This window comes from Pelodiscus sinensis, chromosome 24 (assembly GCF_049634645.1).
Source record: "Pelodiscus sinensis isolate JC-2024 chromosome 24, ASM4963464v1, whole genome shotgun sequence".
Classification (NCBI taxonomy): Eukaryota; Metazoa; Chordata; order Testudines; family Trionychidae; genus Pelodiscus; species Pelodiscus sinensis.
The window spans coordinates 13,274,502-13,287,288 of record NC_134734.1 but is presented as its reverse complement, the minus strand read 5'-3'; the positions used below and the strand labels follow the sequence as shown (position 1 = coordinate 13,287,288).

Genomic DNA, 12,787 nt, shown 5'->3' with positions numbered 1-12,787 from the left:
CTGATGCTCCGCTGCAGCCTCCAGGGAACCGGTTTGTCGGATGAATCCTGTGAGAGCCTCTGCTCGGCTCTCTCCAAAAACTCCAGCCTCCGGCACCTGAACCTGAGCGCCAATGTTTTCACTGATCGGTGCGCTGAACACTTGCACTTTCTGATCCTGACGTCCCTCAGCCACGTCGAGCTCAGGTAAGGCGCCCCCAGCTCACCCCGCAGGGCCGACCCCGCGCATTGGTTTTCTTTTCTCCTCTCGTGACGCGAGCTCCCTCTGCTGGGCAGGAGAGGTTGAGAGAGAGGGAGAGGGAGAAGCATCATGGGGCTGGGAAGAGATGCCTGGAAGCCCAGGGAACGGATCCAGTCCTGGTTGATGGGGACCAAAGGTCACTGTCGCCCCACGGCTGGTTGGTGACTCAAGTCACAAAGTCTGTGTCTACACTGCGTTTTTTTTGCGGAAGAGGATATGCAAATGGCACGCTCATTTGCATATCTTCTGCTGATTCTTTTGGCGGAAGAGGTTTTGCCGCTAAAAAGCCCCGTGTAGACGGGGCCATTTGTCGGAAAAAAAACCCTTTTTCGCAACCTCGATATTTGAGGAATAAGGGATCTTGCGAAAAAGGGTTTTTTTTCTGACAAATTGGCTTTTTAGCGGCAAAACTTCTTCCGCCAAAAGAATCGGAAGAAGATATGCAAATGAGCATTTCATTTGCATATCCTCTTCCGCAAAAAAACCCCACAGTGTAGACACAGCCTCAGTTCTGATGCTCTTTGTCCGCTCCCCAGTGGACAACTCTCACATCACAACAGTCAGTGCCCGCACAGACATCTCTTATCCCAGTCTGCTGGCAATGAGAGCAGAGACGAGGTGGGTCGTGGAGCCTGGCTGGTGCTCTCAGCACTGGAAGGGTCTTGCCAGGTAAGCGGTGGCCGGTGGGGCCATGAAGGCTTCCTGTGCTGCGCTTGTCCTGGGAGTCTGCCAAGGAACCAAACTCGGGTGATGTCCGTTCAGCACGGCCTGAAAACCACCCCTCCCCCACAACTATTTAAAGAAGCGAAACGCTTGTCATTGGTGTTTTTCTTTTCCCGAGGGAGCAGCAGCCTGCAAAGGAGCGGTCGGGGCTGAGCTGGCGTGGCGCAGCAGTGGGCAGAACTGTGGAGTGAGAGTGGTGGGAGCTCGGGAGGAAGGGCGATGGGCGTCCGTTGCTTCGGATTTAGAGGGTTTTTAGGGGGTCAGTGCAAGATGTCAGTGACCTCAGTGGCCAACCCCCAATTGGGAGGAATTTGGCAGCTTTCCAGGGCTGCGTGGACATCACATTGAAGGGGTTTCTTCTGCTTCGATCAGAGGGACTTGAGCTGATGGGCTCCTGACTGTTCCACTCTGCTGCTTTCTGCCCTTCCTGCTTTCCAGTGACCACGTCTCGAGTTTTATACCCCCTCCCAGCCTGTGGTGCCTTCCCAGCCCTGCGCCTCCCCAGTTGGTTTGGAATGCAGCCAGAGTCGCCTGGCTGGCCAGACAATTGGACTCCATCGCTCCTGTCAAGGTTGCTCCCCACACTGGCACTACAAATGCAGAAGTGGGGTGTGACGGACCGGGCCGGGTCTGGGCACAGTTGAGGGCGTCCGCTCAGGGCGAATTGCTCAAACTCAGGGCTCTTTATAGCCCCAGACTGGAGGCCCTTCCCAAACAGGCCACAAACCAGTCGCACAGAGTACTTCAGCTGCCTACCTGGCCTGCCAGAAGCCTCACGAACAAACCCCCTCAGACACACCAGCCCTTTCTATGCCCCAATCAGCCCCAGGCCTAACACACACAGAGGAGGGGTTTTAGAACCCAATCTCACCTACCCCGAACGGGTTTTTCTGGTCCCGAGAAACCAGCCACAGGTCCCAGGTGTGTCTTTGGCATTTAGAGATCTATTGTCCTTGGAGCCTCACTCATCAGCATAGCCATTGAGCAAACATTCCTGGCACTTTGCTCTGCCTCAGGCAGAGAATTTTCCAGCATCAACACGGAGTAAATATTTATAACTCCACATACAGATATTATACAAATATATGAATAACATCTACAGAATCAGTAGAACATAAGCTTTTATGTGACACCTCACATGGCCCCCTTTGTATACATTTTGGGGGCAAATACCCCCCCAAGGGTGCAGCAGTGATCTGGCTGCTCCCCTTAAAATCCAGTAACGTGACATGGGGGCCCTCAAAAGCACCCAGAAACCTTATCTCTACCAGCTTTGGTACAAAAACTTCCTCCCCCAAATCCTAATACCCAGATTTTGGAGAATATCCACTGCCATCATCCAAGTAATTCCATGAAAAATCAGGGAAAGGATCACTCGGGAAATCTCATCCCTAAGGTAAAACTAGGATGCCAAAATGAACCAATACCAGTTGGTTAGAAAAAGAAACAAACTTTTATTATCAAAACAAAACTACAGTTGCAAGCATAGTAAAGTGGCTAGATGGAAAGAGCCATTAATTGATAAAGATTCTCAGGGAAACCCCTCTGGGCTAACTTAGTTACAAAGAGAAAAAAAAAAACCCCACTTAACAAGCTCAGACATTATTTCCAAATTCTCAAACCAGGAAAAACAACAAATCCTGACGGATTATCTAAACTTTGCTCTACTTACACAGTATAAGAAGTCTTTTCTTGGAGAGAGACAGGCCTCCTATCTCCCTGTTACTTGGAAGAAAACTGCTCTGACTCAGACAAAGGAGGAAAAAGATAAAAATTCCTTTGCCCCAGTTTGAAATCCCTACCTTCATTGCTATTGGCTGACCAGATACCTGGCTAGGGACAGGAGACATAGTTAATCCCTTAATCCCCAGGTGCTGGTCAGCACTACTGATTATGACAGCTCCCCTCCCCTGTGTAGACCAGTTGCCTCTCAGATCCTCCCCCTCCCGTCTCTCCCCAGTGCTGCTCCGGCCCAAAGCGCTGCCCTTGTTCCTTGGCAGGGTGGTTCCAGAACTTGGATATTCCACTCACCTTTGTACTCCTCTCTGTTAACGCAGTCCCAGGGCCCTGGGAGGTGTGGGCTAGTCTGAGGGGAGAGCTTTAGAGAGCTGCTTCTGTAGGGAAGAGGACAAAAGGAGGCCCTGGAGGCTGCCTTCTGAGGGCAGGAGTCTCAGGGTGGGATTTGCAGCAGGAACCCACCTTGCATTCACCCCTGCACTGGAGCCTCCTTCAGTTATTGTCCCACAAGCATGGCTGGACTTGGCTCCCTACTTTGCAACTAAGTAAGACTTGGTGATAGGTCGTCATCAAGATCATCTGATTATGCTGATACCTGACCATGGCATCAGTGTGTCTTTTGACCCTAAAAAAACCTTGTTTGGGCCTGCTTTTTAACTGTGGAGCATGATACAGCAATGTTATGCAGTGGAATCTCATAACTTTACATACAATGTTGATCCACATATGTTACCAGGATAATAATGTTCAGTAGATTATGTATTTTCTAATAATACCTCTCAGGGCATACTTTGTACAAAATGTATCAGTCTTGTAAAAGTGGTGAACAATAATGGTGTAGACTTGTGCCAATGGGTCTCTGTGTTTTCTACAGTGCCAAGCATGCTGTCAGAGGGGATACCAAAGAACAATAGTACTTGATCTTTCAGTGAAAAGAGCTGTTCTCTTACAGCAGCAACAACGAGGGATATGAAAAAGAACTACTACATCTTAGAGATTGCAGAGTTCTTTGTATAGAAACTAATCATGGAAGAAAGATATTCCATGTCTCTGTGGCCCTGGGGAACCAGTGTTATTCCTATAGCAACAGGATAGTGCTGCAGACCAGGGTTGCTGGGTAACAAGTGGAAGGATTATGTAGTGGTTGTGATGCTAGCCTGGGACTTCAGAGATCAGCATTCATTTCCTTGCTGTGGCATAGGCTTTCTATCAGCATGTCACTTAGGGTAAACTTCAAAAGCTCACAAGTCCCATTTAAAAAAAAGACTCCGTGATTCTTAGGTTTTGTTGACTTCCATGGAGACTTAGGCACCTGAGCTATGTTTGAAAATGTAAGTTGGGATCCTAACTCACTTTGGTGTTTTTGCTAATTTTACCCTTAGAACTTGTCTAGGACAGTGAAAGTGCAGCACGCTGGGGCATATACCTACAGTGCACCAGTGTGCCACACACTGTCTATGCTGGGGTGGGCAATAATTTTTTGCGGGGGGCTCTGGAAGGGGCGGGGCCTCAAATGGAGAGGTCAAGTATCAGAGGGGTAGCCGTGTTAGTCTGAATCTGCAAAAGCGACGAGGAGTCCTGTGGCACCTTAGGGTACGTCTAAACTACATGCCTCTGTCGGCAGAGGCATGTAGATTTGTTTGTTCAGCAAAGGCAAATGAAGCCGTGATTTAAATGATCGCGGCTTCATTTACATTTACATGGCTGCCGCGCTGAGCCGACAAACAGCTGATCAGCTGTTTGTCGGCTCGCGCGCTAGTCTGGACGTTCCCCCTGTCGACATCAAAGCCCTTTGTCGGCAGCCCCGTTATTCCTCGTGGAATGAGGTTTACCGGGGCTGCCGACAAAGGGCTTTGATGTCGACAGGGGGAACGTCCAGACTAGCGCGCGAGCCGACAAACAGCTGATCAGCTGTTTGTTGGCTCAGCACGGCAGCCATGTAAATGTAAATGAAGCCACGATCATTTAAATCGTGGCTTCATTTGCCTTTGCTGAACAAACAAATCTACATGCCTCTGCCGACAGAGGCATGTAATCTAGACACAGCCTTATAGACTAACTGAAGTGTAGGAGCATAAGCTTTCGTGGGCAAAGACCCACTTCGTCAGATGCATGTCAGACGAGGTGTGGCCAGAATGCTTCCGGGCTTCCCCACCCACAGACCATGATTGGTATGGGGTGGGGGAGCGCCTTTGCCCCCCAAGCTCTCCCTAGGCACCCATGCCCCTGGCAGTGAGATGAGACTTCCCGTGCTTCCCCACCCCCAAGCCAGTCAGGGCCTGGGGATGGGGAAGCACACGGAGCCTCCTCCCGCCCTGCCAGGAGCGCAAGGCGCTTTCAAGTGCTGTGCACTCCTCACAGGGCGGGGCTGGGAGGAGGGAACTTCGTGCACTCCCCCTGCCCTTGACCAATCAGGGCTTGGGGGCAGGGGAGTGCACAAAGTCTTCTCCCGCCCTGCCAGGAGCACGTGGCACTTCGAAGTGCCACATGTTCCTGGCAGGGCAGAGGAAACTTGGTGCACTCGCTCCCCGCCCCCAGACCCTAATTGGCCTACGGGCGGGGGAGCGGCAGGGCCCCCACAGCTGGATCAATCCACTTGGATCCAGCCCGTCGAGGCCCTTTTGCCCACTCCTGGTCTATGCAGATCCTACTACTGTGTGCTAAAAGTTCCTCAGTGCACATGGAGGGGCTCTGCTTTGAAATGGGTGTAGCTCAAAGTGCACAGGGAACGTTAAGCAGGCATTGGCAAGGTTCCCGTGGACAGTCTGTGCCCAGCAGGCTAGTGCACCATTGATTACACCCACCTTGCTGCGCACTCACTGATCTTTTAGACAAACTCTTAGTCTCTCTAGGCCTGACTTCCCCAGTTGCAAAGTGGAGCTGAGGACTTGCCTGCCTCCTTGGGGTGCTGCACGGAGAAATACACTAGGCTGAGAACGGAGCCGTACAAGTACCTAGCGGAGAGAGCAATAGCAGAGTCCTGTTTGTGATATGCGGTACCAGAGGGTAACCCTGGGTATTTCCTCTTTGTGTTCTAGGCTGGGCTTGAACGACTTCTCTCCAGAGGTGGAAAAGCAGCTGAAGAGCCTGCAGAGAGAAGGGCAGATCATTCATTTTTAAAGAACAGCTGTTCCATGGGGTGAAAGTAGCAATCGACTGGAGAGAGACACTGCCCGGGGCTGTGTCTACAGCCCGTGATTCAGTGTGGAAGGTGACCCAGCCGAAGATGAAAGCACTTTACATAAGGCATGTAGGGGCACACGGCAATGAAACTGGAGCCAAAGTCCTCTGATGGATCTGCTGAGCTGGGCACGACGACTCCTACTGGTCCATGCCACACATCCCCTTCCTCCTGGTTCGCGAAGGAAGTGGCATGTGGCAGGCAAGAGGCTGTGGGGAACCTGAAACAGCAGCCGCATGCCAAGCAGGGAGCTACAGTGAAGCTGAATTCAGAGCAGAGTTCCCAGGAACCGCATGTGCACAGCCATATGTGGACCCGGCCTTGACTGCCCAATATAACAGCAGATGCAGGTCTGTGTGGGACTTAGGGAGGAGCAGCAGTGGCTGGGCAGAAACCCAGCACAGAAGGACCCCGACGACAGACACTGAGCCTGGCTTGGAAACCTACAAGTTCTTGTTTGCTTGGAACAGAGACAGACTGGAGCGGCACGAGGCAGGAAGAGCCCTGACTCAACTGGACTGGCCCAGGGGTCCAAACATTTACTGTTACCACTCCCTTTAAACTCTGTACCTAGCTACAACCTTCCCTTTCCAAATCCATGTTGCCAACATTTCTAAAGCATTTCCCTTCTCTCCATGAAAATTATTGTCCCCTCTTTCTACTAGTAAACACATTCAGCTGCGGAAGGACCCCGACTTCCTGGCTACAAATCCAATATTTTAAAAAGTCTCCTGAGTCTCTTGGCCTTTCCCCAGAGTCAAAGCAAGTTCTGTTTGAACATCCGTTTTTCTTGGATTTTGGTGGCAGATGACAGGTTAGATCATGTTGGAGGATAATAAGGTGGTAAGTAACAGTCAACATGGATTTGGTAAGAACAAATCATGTCAAACTACTATCCTTCTATGACATAATAAGCTGCCTTATAGCTTGGGAGGAGAAGCTGCAGATGTGGCATATCCCTTCTCATAAGCTAAGTAGGGAAATACATCCAAGAGGAACCTACTATAGGGTAGGTACCCAATTGGTTGGAAGAGCATGCTCAGAGTCGTGATCAATCAAGATGGAGAGGCATGTTGAGTGGGGGCCCACAGAGATCTGTCTTGGGTATGTTTCTATTCAATATCTTCAGAAATGATTTCGATGATGGCATAGAGAGTACCCTGGAAAGCTTGTCAACCATACCAAGCTGGGAGGGGTCGCAAGTGCTGTGCAGGACAGGGTTAGAGTTCAAAATGATCCGGACCAACTGGAGGAATGGTCTGAAATACACAGGATGAAATTCAGGCAGGACAAATGCAAAGTGCTCCCCTGAGGAAGGAGCAATCAGTTGCACACATACATGGGATGTGACGCCTGAGGAAAGAGTACGGTAGGAAAGGATCTGGGAGTTATAACGATTAACATTAAACATGAGGCAACAATATTAAAAAAAAAAAAAAAAGTGAAGACCATTCTGGAAAGGTGCCATTTGGAGAGGGCCGGGGCTGGCTCCAGCCAAGCGGCCTGGGACTCTGCTTTTCTTCTTCTTCCCCTGAACTGTGACATCACCCATCAGGCCTTCTTCGATGTGGCTTACTATTAGGTGATCTGCTGCAGAATGAACCATGGTTCATTCTGCAGCAGGTCACCTAATAGTGGCTAAAAATATAGACCAGTCCCCCCAAGCCTCTGAACAGCAGAGATTTCAGGGGAACTACAGATGGAGAGTGGGGCAAGAGGCTGGTGATTAGAGAGGGGACTGGAGGGGGCTGGAACGGCAGCTCCCCCCAGCCAAAGAGAGGGAGAGACCAGTGTCTCCCCTCCACTCCAAAATAGCCAGCACTGTGCTTTTCAAGTCGGGGGCTATGTCTACACTGCAGGCTTCTTGTGCAAGAACCTTTTGCGGAAGAGATCTTGTGCAAGAGCGCATCCACGCTGCCATGTGCTTTTGCACAAGAGAGAGTCTACACAGCCATGGACGCTTTTGTGCAAGAAAGCTCTGATGGCCATTCATAGAATTGTCATCAGAGCACCTGTGCTTTTTCCAATGGGGTTTCTTGTGCAAGAAACCTCTGTTGTCCAATAACTCTTGAGCAAAAAGGCTTATTTCTTGCAGAAAGAGGAATAACTCTTGCACAAAAAGCCCTGTCTTCTGACAATCTACTATACTTTTTCCTTGTGCAAAAATGCACTTATAGTGTGGACGCTCCACGAGTTTTTGTGCAAAAATGGCCATGCTGTGTAGACATAGCCACGGTGATCACCTACAAGTGGGGGAGAGGGGCTACTCCCACAAAGGCCCAACATTCAGAAGGCAGAAGCAAAACCCTGGGAAGCATCAAGCCTTCTCCCTCTCCCAGCCCCCAAGAAAGACACCTTGTGATTTTAAACAATCTGTGGGTTTTTTGGATTCTGACTCTCGAATCCACCGCAGCAGGCTGCACATCAAACACTGAGTTTGTTTTGCTGTTTCAATCAAATGAAAGGACAGAGCTGAACTGCTCCCAGCCCCAGGACTGGCACCCAGCTCCGCAGTCCCGAGAGGTTCTTTACACGCTGGGTGACGTGTGCGCATGGAAATAGCAGCAGAGGTGTATGCCCTCCTAGAGCTGCCCGCTGGGCTAAGGAGATGCCCCGATGTCTGATTTGTGTCCATTTATTCTTTTGCGCAGAGCCTGTCCGGTTTTGCCAGTGTGCGCGGCAGAGGGGCATTGCTGGCACATGATGGCGTGTGTCACATCAGTGGCTGTGCAGGTGAATGAGCCCCTCAGATATGTAACGTAAAGCAATTTTGCTTCTCTCAGTATACATGCCTCCTCACCAGCTGTTTGGAGTGGGCCACTTCCTCCCTGCCTGAACTGGCCCCATTAGCACCACTCCTCCACTTGATAAGGTAACTGCCTGCTTTGGGAGGAGGGATAGCGCAGTGGTTTGAGCATTGGCTTGCTAAACCCAGGGTTGTGAGTTCAATCCTTGTGGAGGCCATTTGGGGCAAAAATTCATCAGCGTGGTACTTGGTCCTGCTGTGTATGCAGGGGACTGGACTCAATGACCTTTCAAGGTCCATTCCAGTTCTAGGAGATAGGCAACCTCCATTAAATGTTTTTTTTTCATGTGCTGGTCTAGTTATGCTGCCTTGGTCATTTCCTCTCCATGCAGCTTACAAAGTGGGTTTTACCCAGGAAAGCAATGCTCAAATCAACCTGTGAGCCTACATCTACACTGCCGGCTTCTTGCACAAGAAGCCTTTTGCACAAGCATTTTTATGCAGAAACTTTTGTGCAAGAGCATGTCCACACCTCAAAGCGCATTGTAAAAGCGATGTGCTTTTGAGCAAGAGAGCATCCACATTTGCGCAAGAAAGCTCTGATTGCCATTAACTGTCCTTTTTCCCATAGTGGTTTCTTGCACAAGAAACCCCTCTGGACCGTCTACACTTGCCTTTTTGCTCAATAGCTGTAGCGCAAAAAGGAGTTCTGCCCTGTAGAAGGAGGTTTACCTGCACCAGCAAATCCCTCTGTTCTGCCGTTTTACTGCTGATTTACTTGCGCAAAAGCGCATTTAAGGTGTGGATGCTCTGCAGATTTTTGTGCAAAAACCTTGCAATGTAAATGTAGCCTGAGTCTTTAAGATGCCACGTGACTTCTCATTGTTTTTGGATACAGACTAACATGACGAAGAACTAAAGAAGGTCAATATAATTAATGCCCATCAACCAGAGTTTATGCAAAATAGATCTTGCAACTAATTTGATATCCTTTTTGTTGAGATTACAAGTTTCATTAATAAAAATGATAGCGTTGAAGTAATAGACGTGACTTCTGTAAGGCATTTGACTTGATGCCATGCAACATTTTCATTAAGAAACTAGAACGACACAAAATTAACATGGCACTCATTACATGGATTAAAACATGACTGCATGATAGATCTCTAAATGTAATTTTAAATGGGGAATCATCAAGTGGACCTGTTTCTAGTAAGGATTCCAGGGATGGGTTCCTGGCCTTAGCTACTTAACAATTTTATCAATGACCAAGAAGAAAATATAAAACCATCACTGATGGCATTTGTGGGTGACATAAAGGTTGGGGGAGTGGTGGTGTAATAATTGAGCCCACTCATTTATGCAAACTGTGAGAGATGAGTGAAAGTTCATCAAACGTCACTGAAACCTGTAACAATGAATGTCGAGGGGAAAAAGTGCAAAAGGGAGACAAAGATGAAATTAGTCCAGATGAAAAGGTCTGTGTTAAGATTGTGCCGAGGGGGAAGGCAAATCAATGGACCCAAATTGAGGTGTTGTAAATTAGGACTAATTGGTAGACAAAAGAATGAAGGGATGGGCTATTCCACCCAAAGCTCTCTTCTGGGGTCTTTACAAGACAAGACCCTGGTGTGCAGGGGAACATAGCTGCCGACGGTCTCACTGCAACAGGAAGCATTAGGGATGCTGGAGGTGCTGCCGCGCCACTTGGCTTGAGGTGGTTTCTATCCTACACAGGGTTTGCAGTTTGGTTCAGTGGGTGCCAGCACCCCCGCTGTACAAATGGTTCCAGCAACCCTGCTTCTACGGCTGACCGGGAGACAGGCAGACTAGAAGAAGAGGGTTCTCGTCATGGGGGCCACACCAACCACTCCTTGGGATCTACCGGGACACAGATGGGTCTTTGTCATCTTGGTCTTGAGAGATGTTTCCTGCTTGGATCAGGCCAGAGAGCGGGAGCTGGATGACATTGCTGCTTTCAGCAGCGCCGGCTTGGGATATGAGACTTGGGTTCTCATAACATGCCCACCCATCTCCATGCGACTTCCCCACCCTGTGTTTTCTTTCACCGTGTCACAGGGTGCAGCTCCCACTGCCAGACTGGTGCCTCCTTCTGGCCAGGCTGGGGATTAGCTCAGGGTCGATGCCCCAGGTTTGCAGACTGTCACTCTGTCTCTGCGTCCACCTATGGCCCCTTTCTCGCCATCTGGAATTGCAGCGCCCTCTTCATGACTCAGACCTCTGGTTAGATCGCCCCCCCTCTTCCCCCCTTTTACATAGCACAGCCTGACTGCCCAACTGCTTCCCCAGCTGCAAACGGAGGGGACCCACTTTTCCAGATACCAACCCAGGGGCCTTGTAAACCGCAGCCTCCTGCTGCTCCTCTACGTTCTCTCAAAACTGCTCTGTTTCCCTGGCCCATTTTCCCCCTGATCCCAGCACCTTCTTCACCCTCACCTCCAGGCCCTCAGCTGCTCAGCCCCAGCAGCCAGCCAGGAGCTCCCTCTAGCTCCTGCGTCCCTGATAGCAGCTGCTCTGTCCAAGGTGCTTGTGCCCTGGTCTTTCCACCCTCCAGGGACATGGTCCTCACTCCCTGCGCGCTCAGCAGCAAGTGACAACCTCTGGCCCAGCCGGCTTTTTCATGTGACCTGCTAGGCCCTGACTGGCTGGTACTTGTGGCCTCCCTCCTATTGGCTGCTTCTCACACAGCTGCCCGAGGCTTCTATTAACCCCTTTTATTCCAGTGTGGGGTAAACACCCCCCCACACACACTGTCCTTTTATCTCCAGTCTAGGAAGCGTCTGGCTTAGCTGACCAAGACTGTATTTTGCTGTAAGACTGTGACTAGAGTGACAACTTAAAGCAGTGTCCTCTACAGCCTGATTTATCAGATCTCAGGATGGTGGATCAGACCATGAGCTGGGCCTCTGTTTCTCCAGCAATGAGATTGCAAGGGAGAGTCGACTCCCATGGCAGAAGCTGCATTTTCTAGCTTTGCCATTCTCTTCTTTCCTCTTTTGTGTGTGTGTTTGTCTTCTGTCTTCTGAGACACGGGATTAAAACTGTAACAGACAACCGCAGCTCATGCATTTCTCTTCATTCCCCCCAAAGAACAGTGTATCTACTTTTCCAAACCTTAGAAGAGACTGCCACATTGTGTGTGTGTGTGTGTGTGTGTGTGTGTGTGTGTGTGTGTAAAAGAAGAGTGGGGTTCTTTTAAAAGCGAAGGAATCAAGCATTACTGTTATACCACCACCCTTATTTCACACTTTGCATTGCAAAGGCTTTAACTGTTTTCCCTTTGTTCTATATCCTCAATAAAAAGTTAATACAATTTTAATGGTGTTTTGCCAGTGGATGAAGCAGACATTGGAATCTTGAGCCACATTTAAAACAACAAGGAGTCCCACGGCCACCTGACGCCGTGGGTTTTACCCACGAAAGCTGATGCCTAAATAAATCTGTGAGTCTTTAAGGTGCCACAGGACTCCTCGTTTTTTCAGATCCAGACTAACACGGCTCCCCGTCTGCAACTGGGAAACTGTTCCTATTGTACAGTGACCCTTAGTCTCAGGGAGTGGCATGCAGATAAGGAGTTAGAAGCAGGACTTCACTTCCTCACTCAGCTGCCCCCGGACTCCTACAGAGCCAGATGCCACACTTGGGAGGGGGCTGCAGATGGTGCTTCTTCGCCCAGCCTGCAAGGTAAGTGACAGGATTTCCCTGGGCATTTTCTACCTCCCTCTCCCACGGGAGCACAGGGGAGCTGTGAGGGGATGGTAGAATCTCCCCAAATTGCAGCTTTCCTGGCTCATGGCAGATTGAAAGTGAAAGCCCAGGCCCCGGCTGGAGAAGGCAGAGCAGTAAAGTCTGCAGCCGGGCATTTCCATTCTACCTATGCCAAGGAGTCCAGCATAGTTACATGAATGCAGCAAACATCACTCCCCAAAACAGGCCCAAATCAGCCCCTGGAGAGCTCTCTGAAGGGGCTGGAGGACCAGGCCTGCCTCAGCCTTGATGTACACAGGTGGAATTGCATTGAAATCCAGGGGAACTGCATCTGTGCTCACTTTGCCCTTGTTCATGAAGAGTCTGCACCGAACCACCCCGGAGCGTTTTTCATTTTGGTTGCTCTGAGTTGTCCCCCCAGAGCAGCTGCC

At 50.0% G+C, this 12,787-nt stretch overlaps 1 protein-coding gene across 4 annotated transcripts in view; it reads left to right on the top strand.

Moving 5' to 3' along the window:
* LOC102459692 (NACHT, LRR and PYD domains-containing protein 3-like) overlaps positions 1-8,755 on the top strand; it is a 33,895-nt gene extending 25,140 nt beyond the window's left edge. For 2 of the 4 annotated variants that reach the window (XM_075908043.1, XM_075908042.1), the window contains exons 10-11: positions 18-185; positions 5,739-8,750. In XM_075908043.1, coding sequence (XP_075764158.1) covers positions 18-185; positions 5,739-5,820 — 250 coding nt within the window. In that variant the 3' untranslated portion in view covers positions 5,821-8,750. Of the gene's footprint in view, positions 1-17; positions 186-5,738 lie in introns of all 4 variants that reach the window. The other 2 variants (XM_075908044.1, XM_075908045.1) reach the window with 2 other exon arrangements.
* The last annotated feature ends 4,032 nt before the right edge of the window (positions 8,756-12,787 follow it).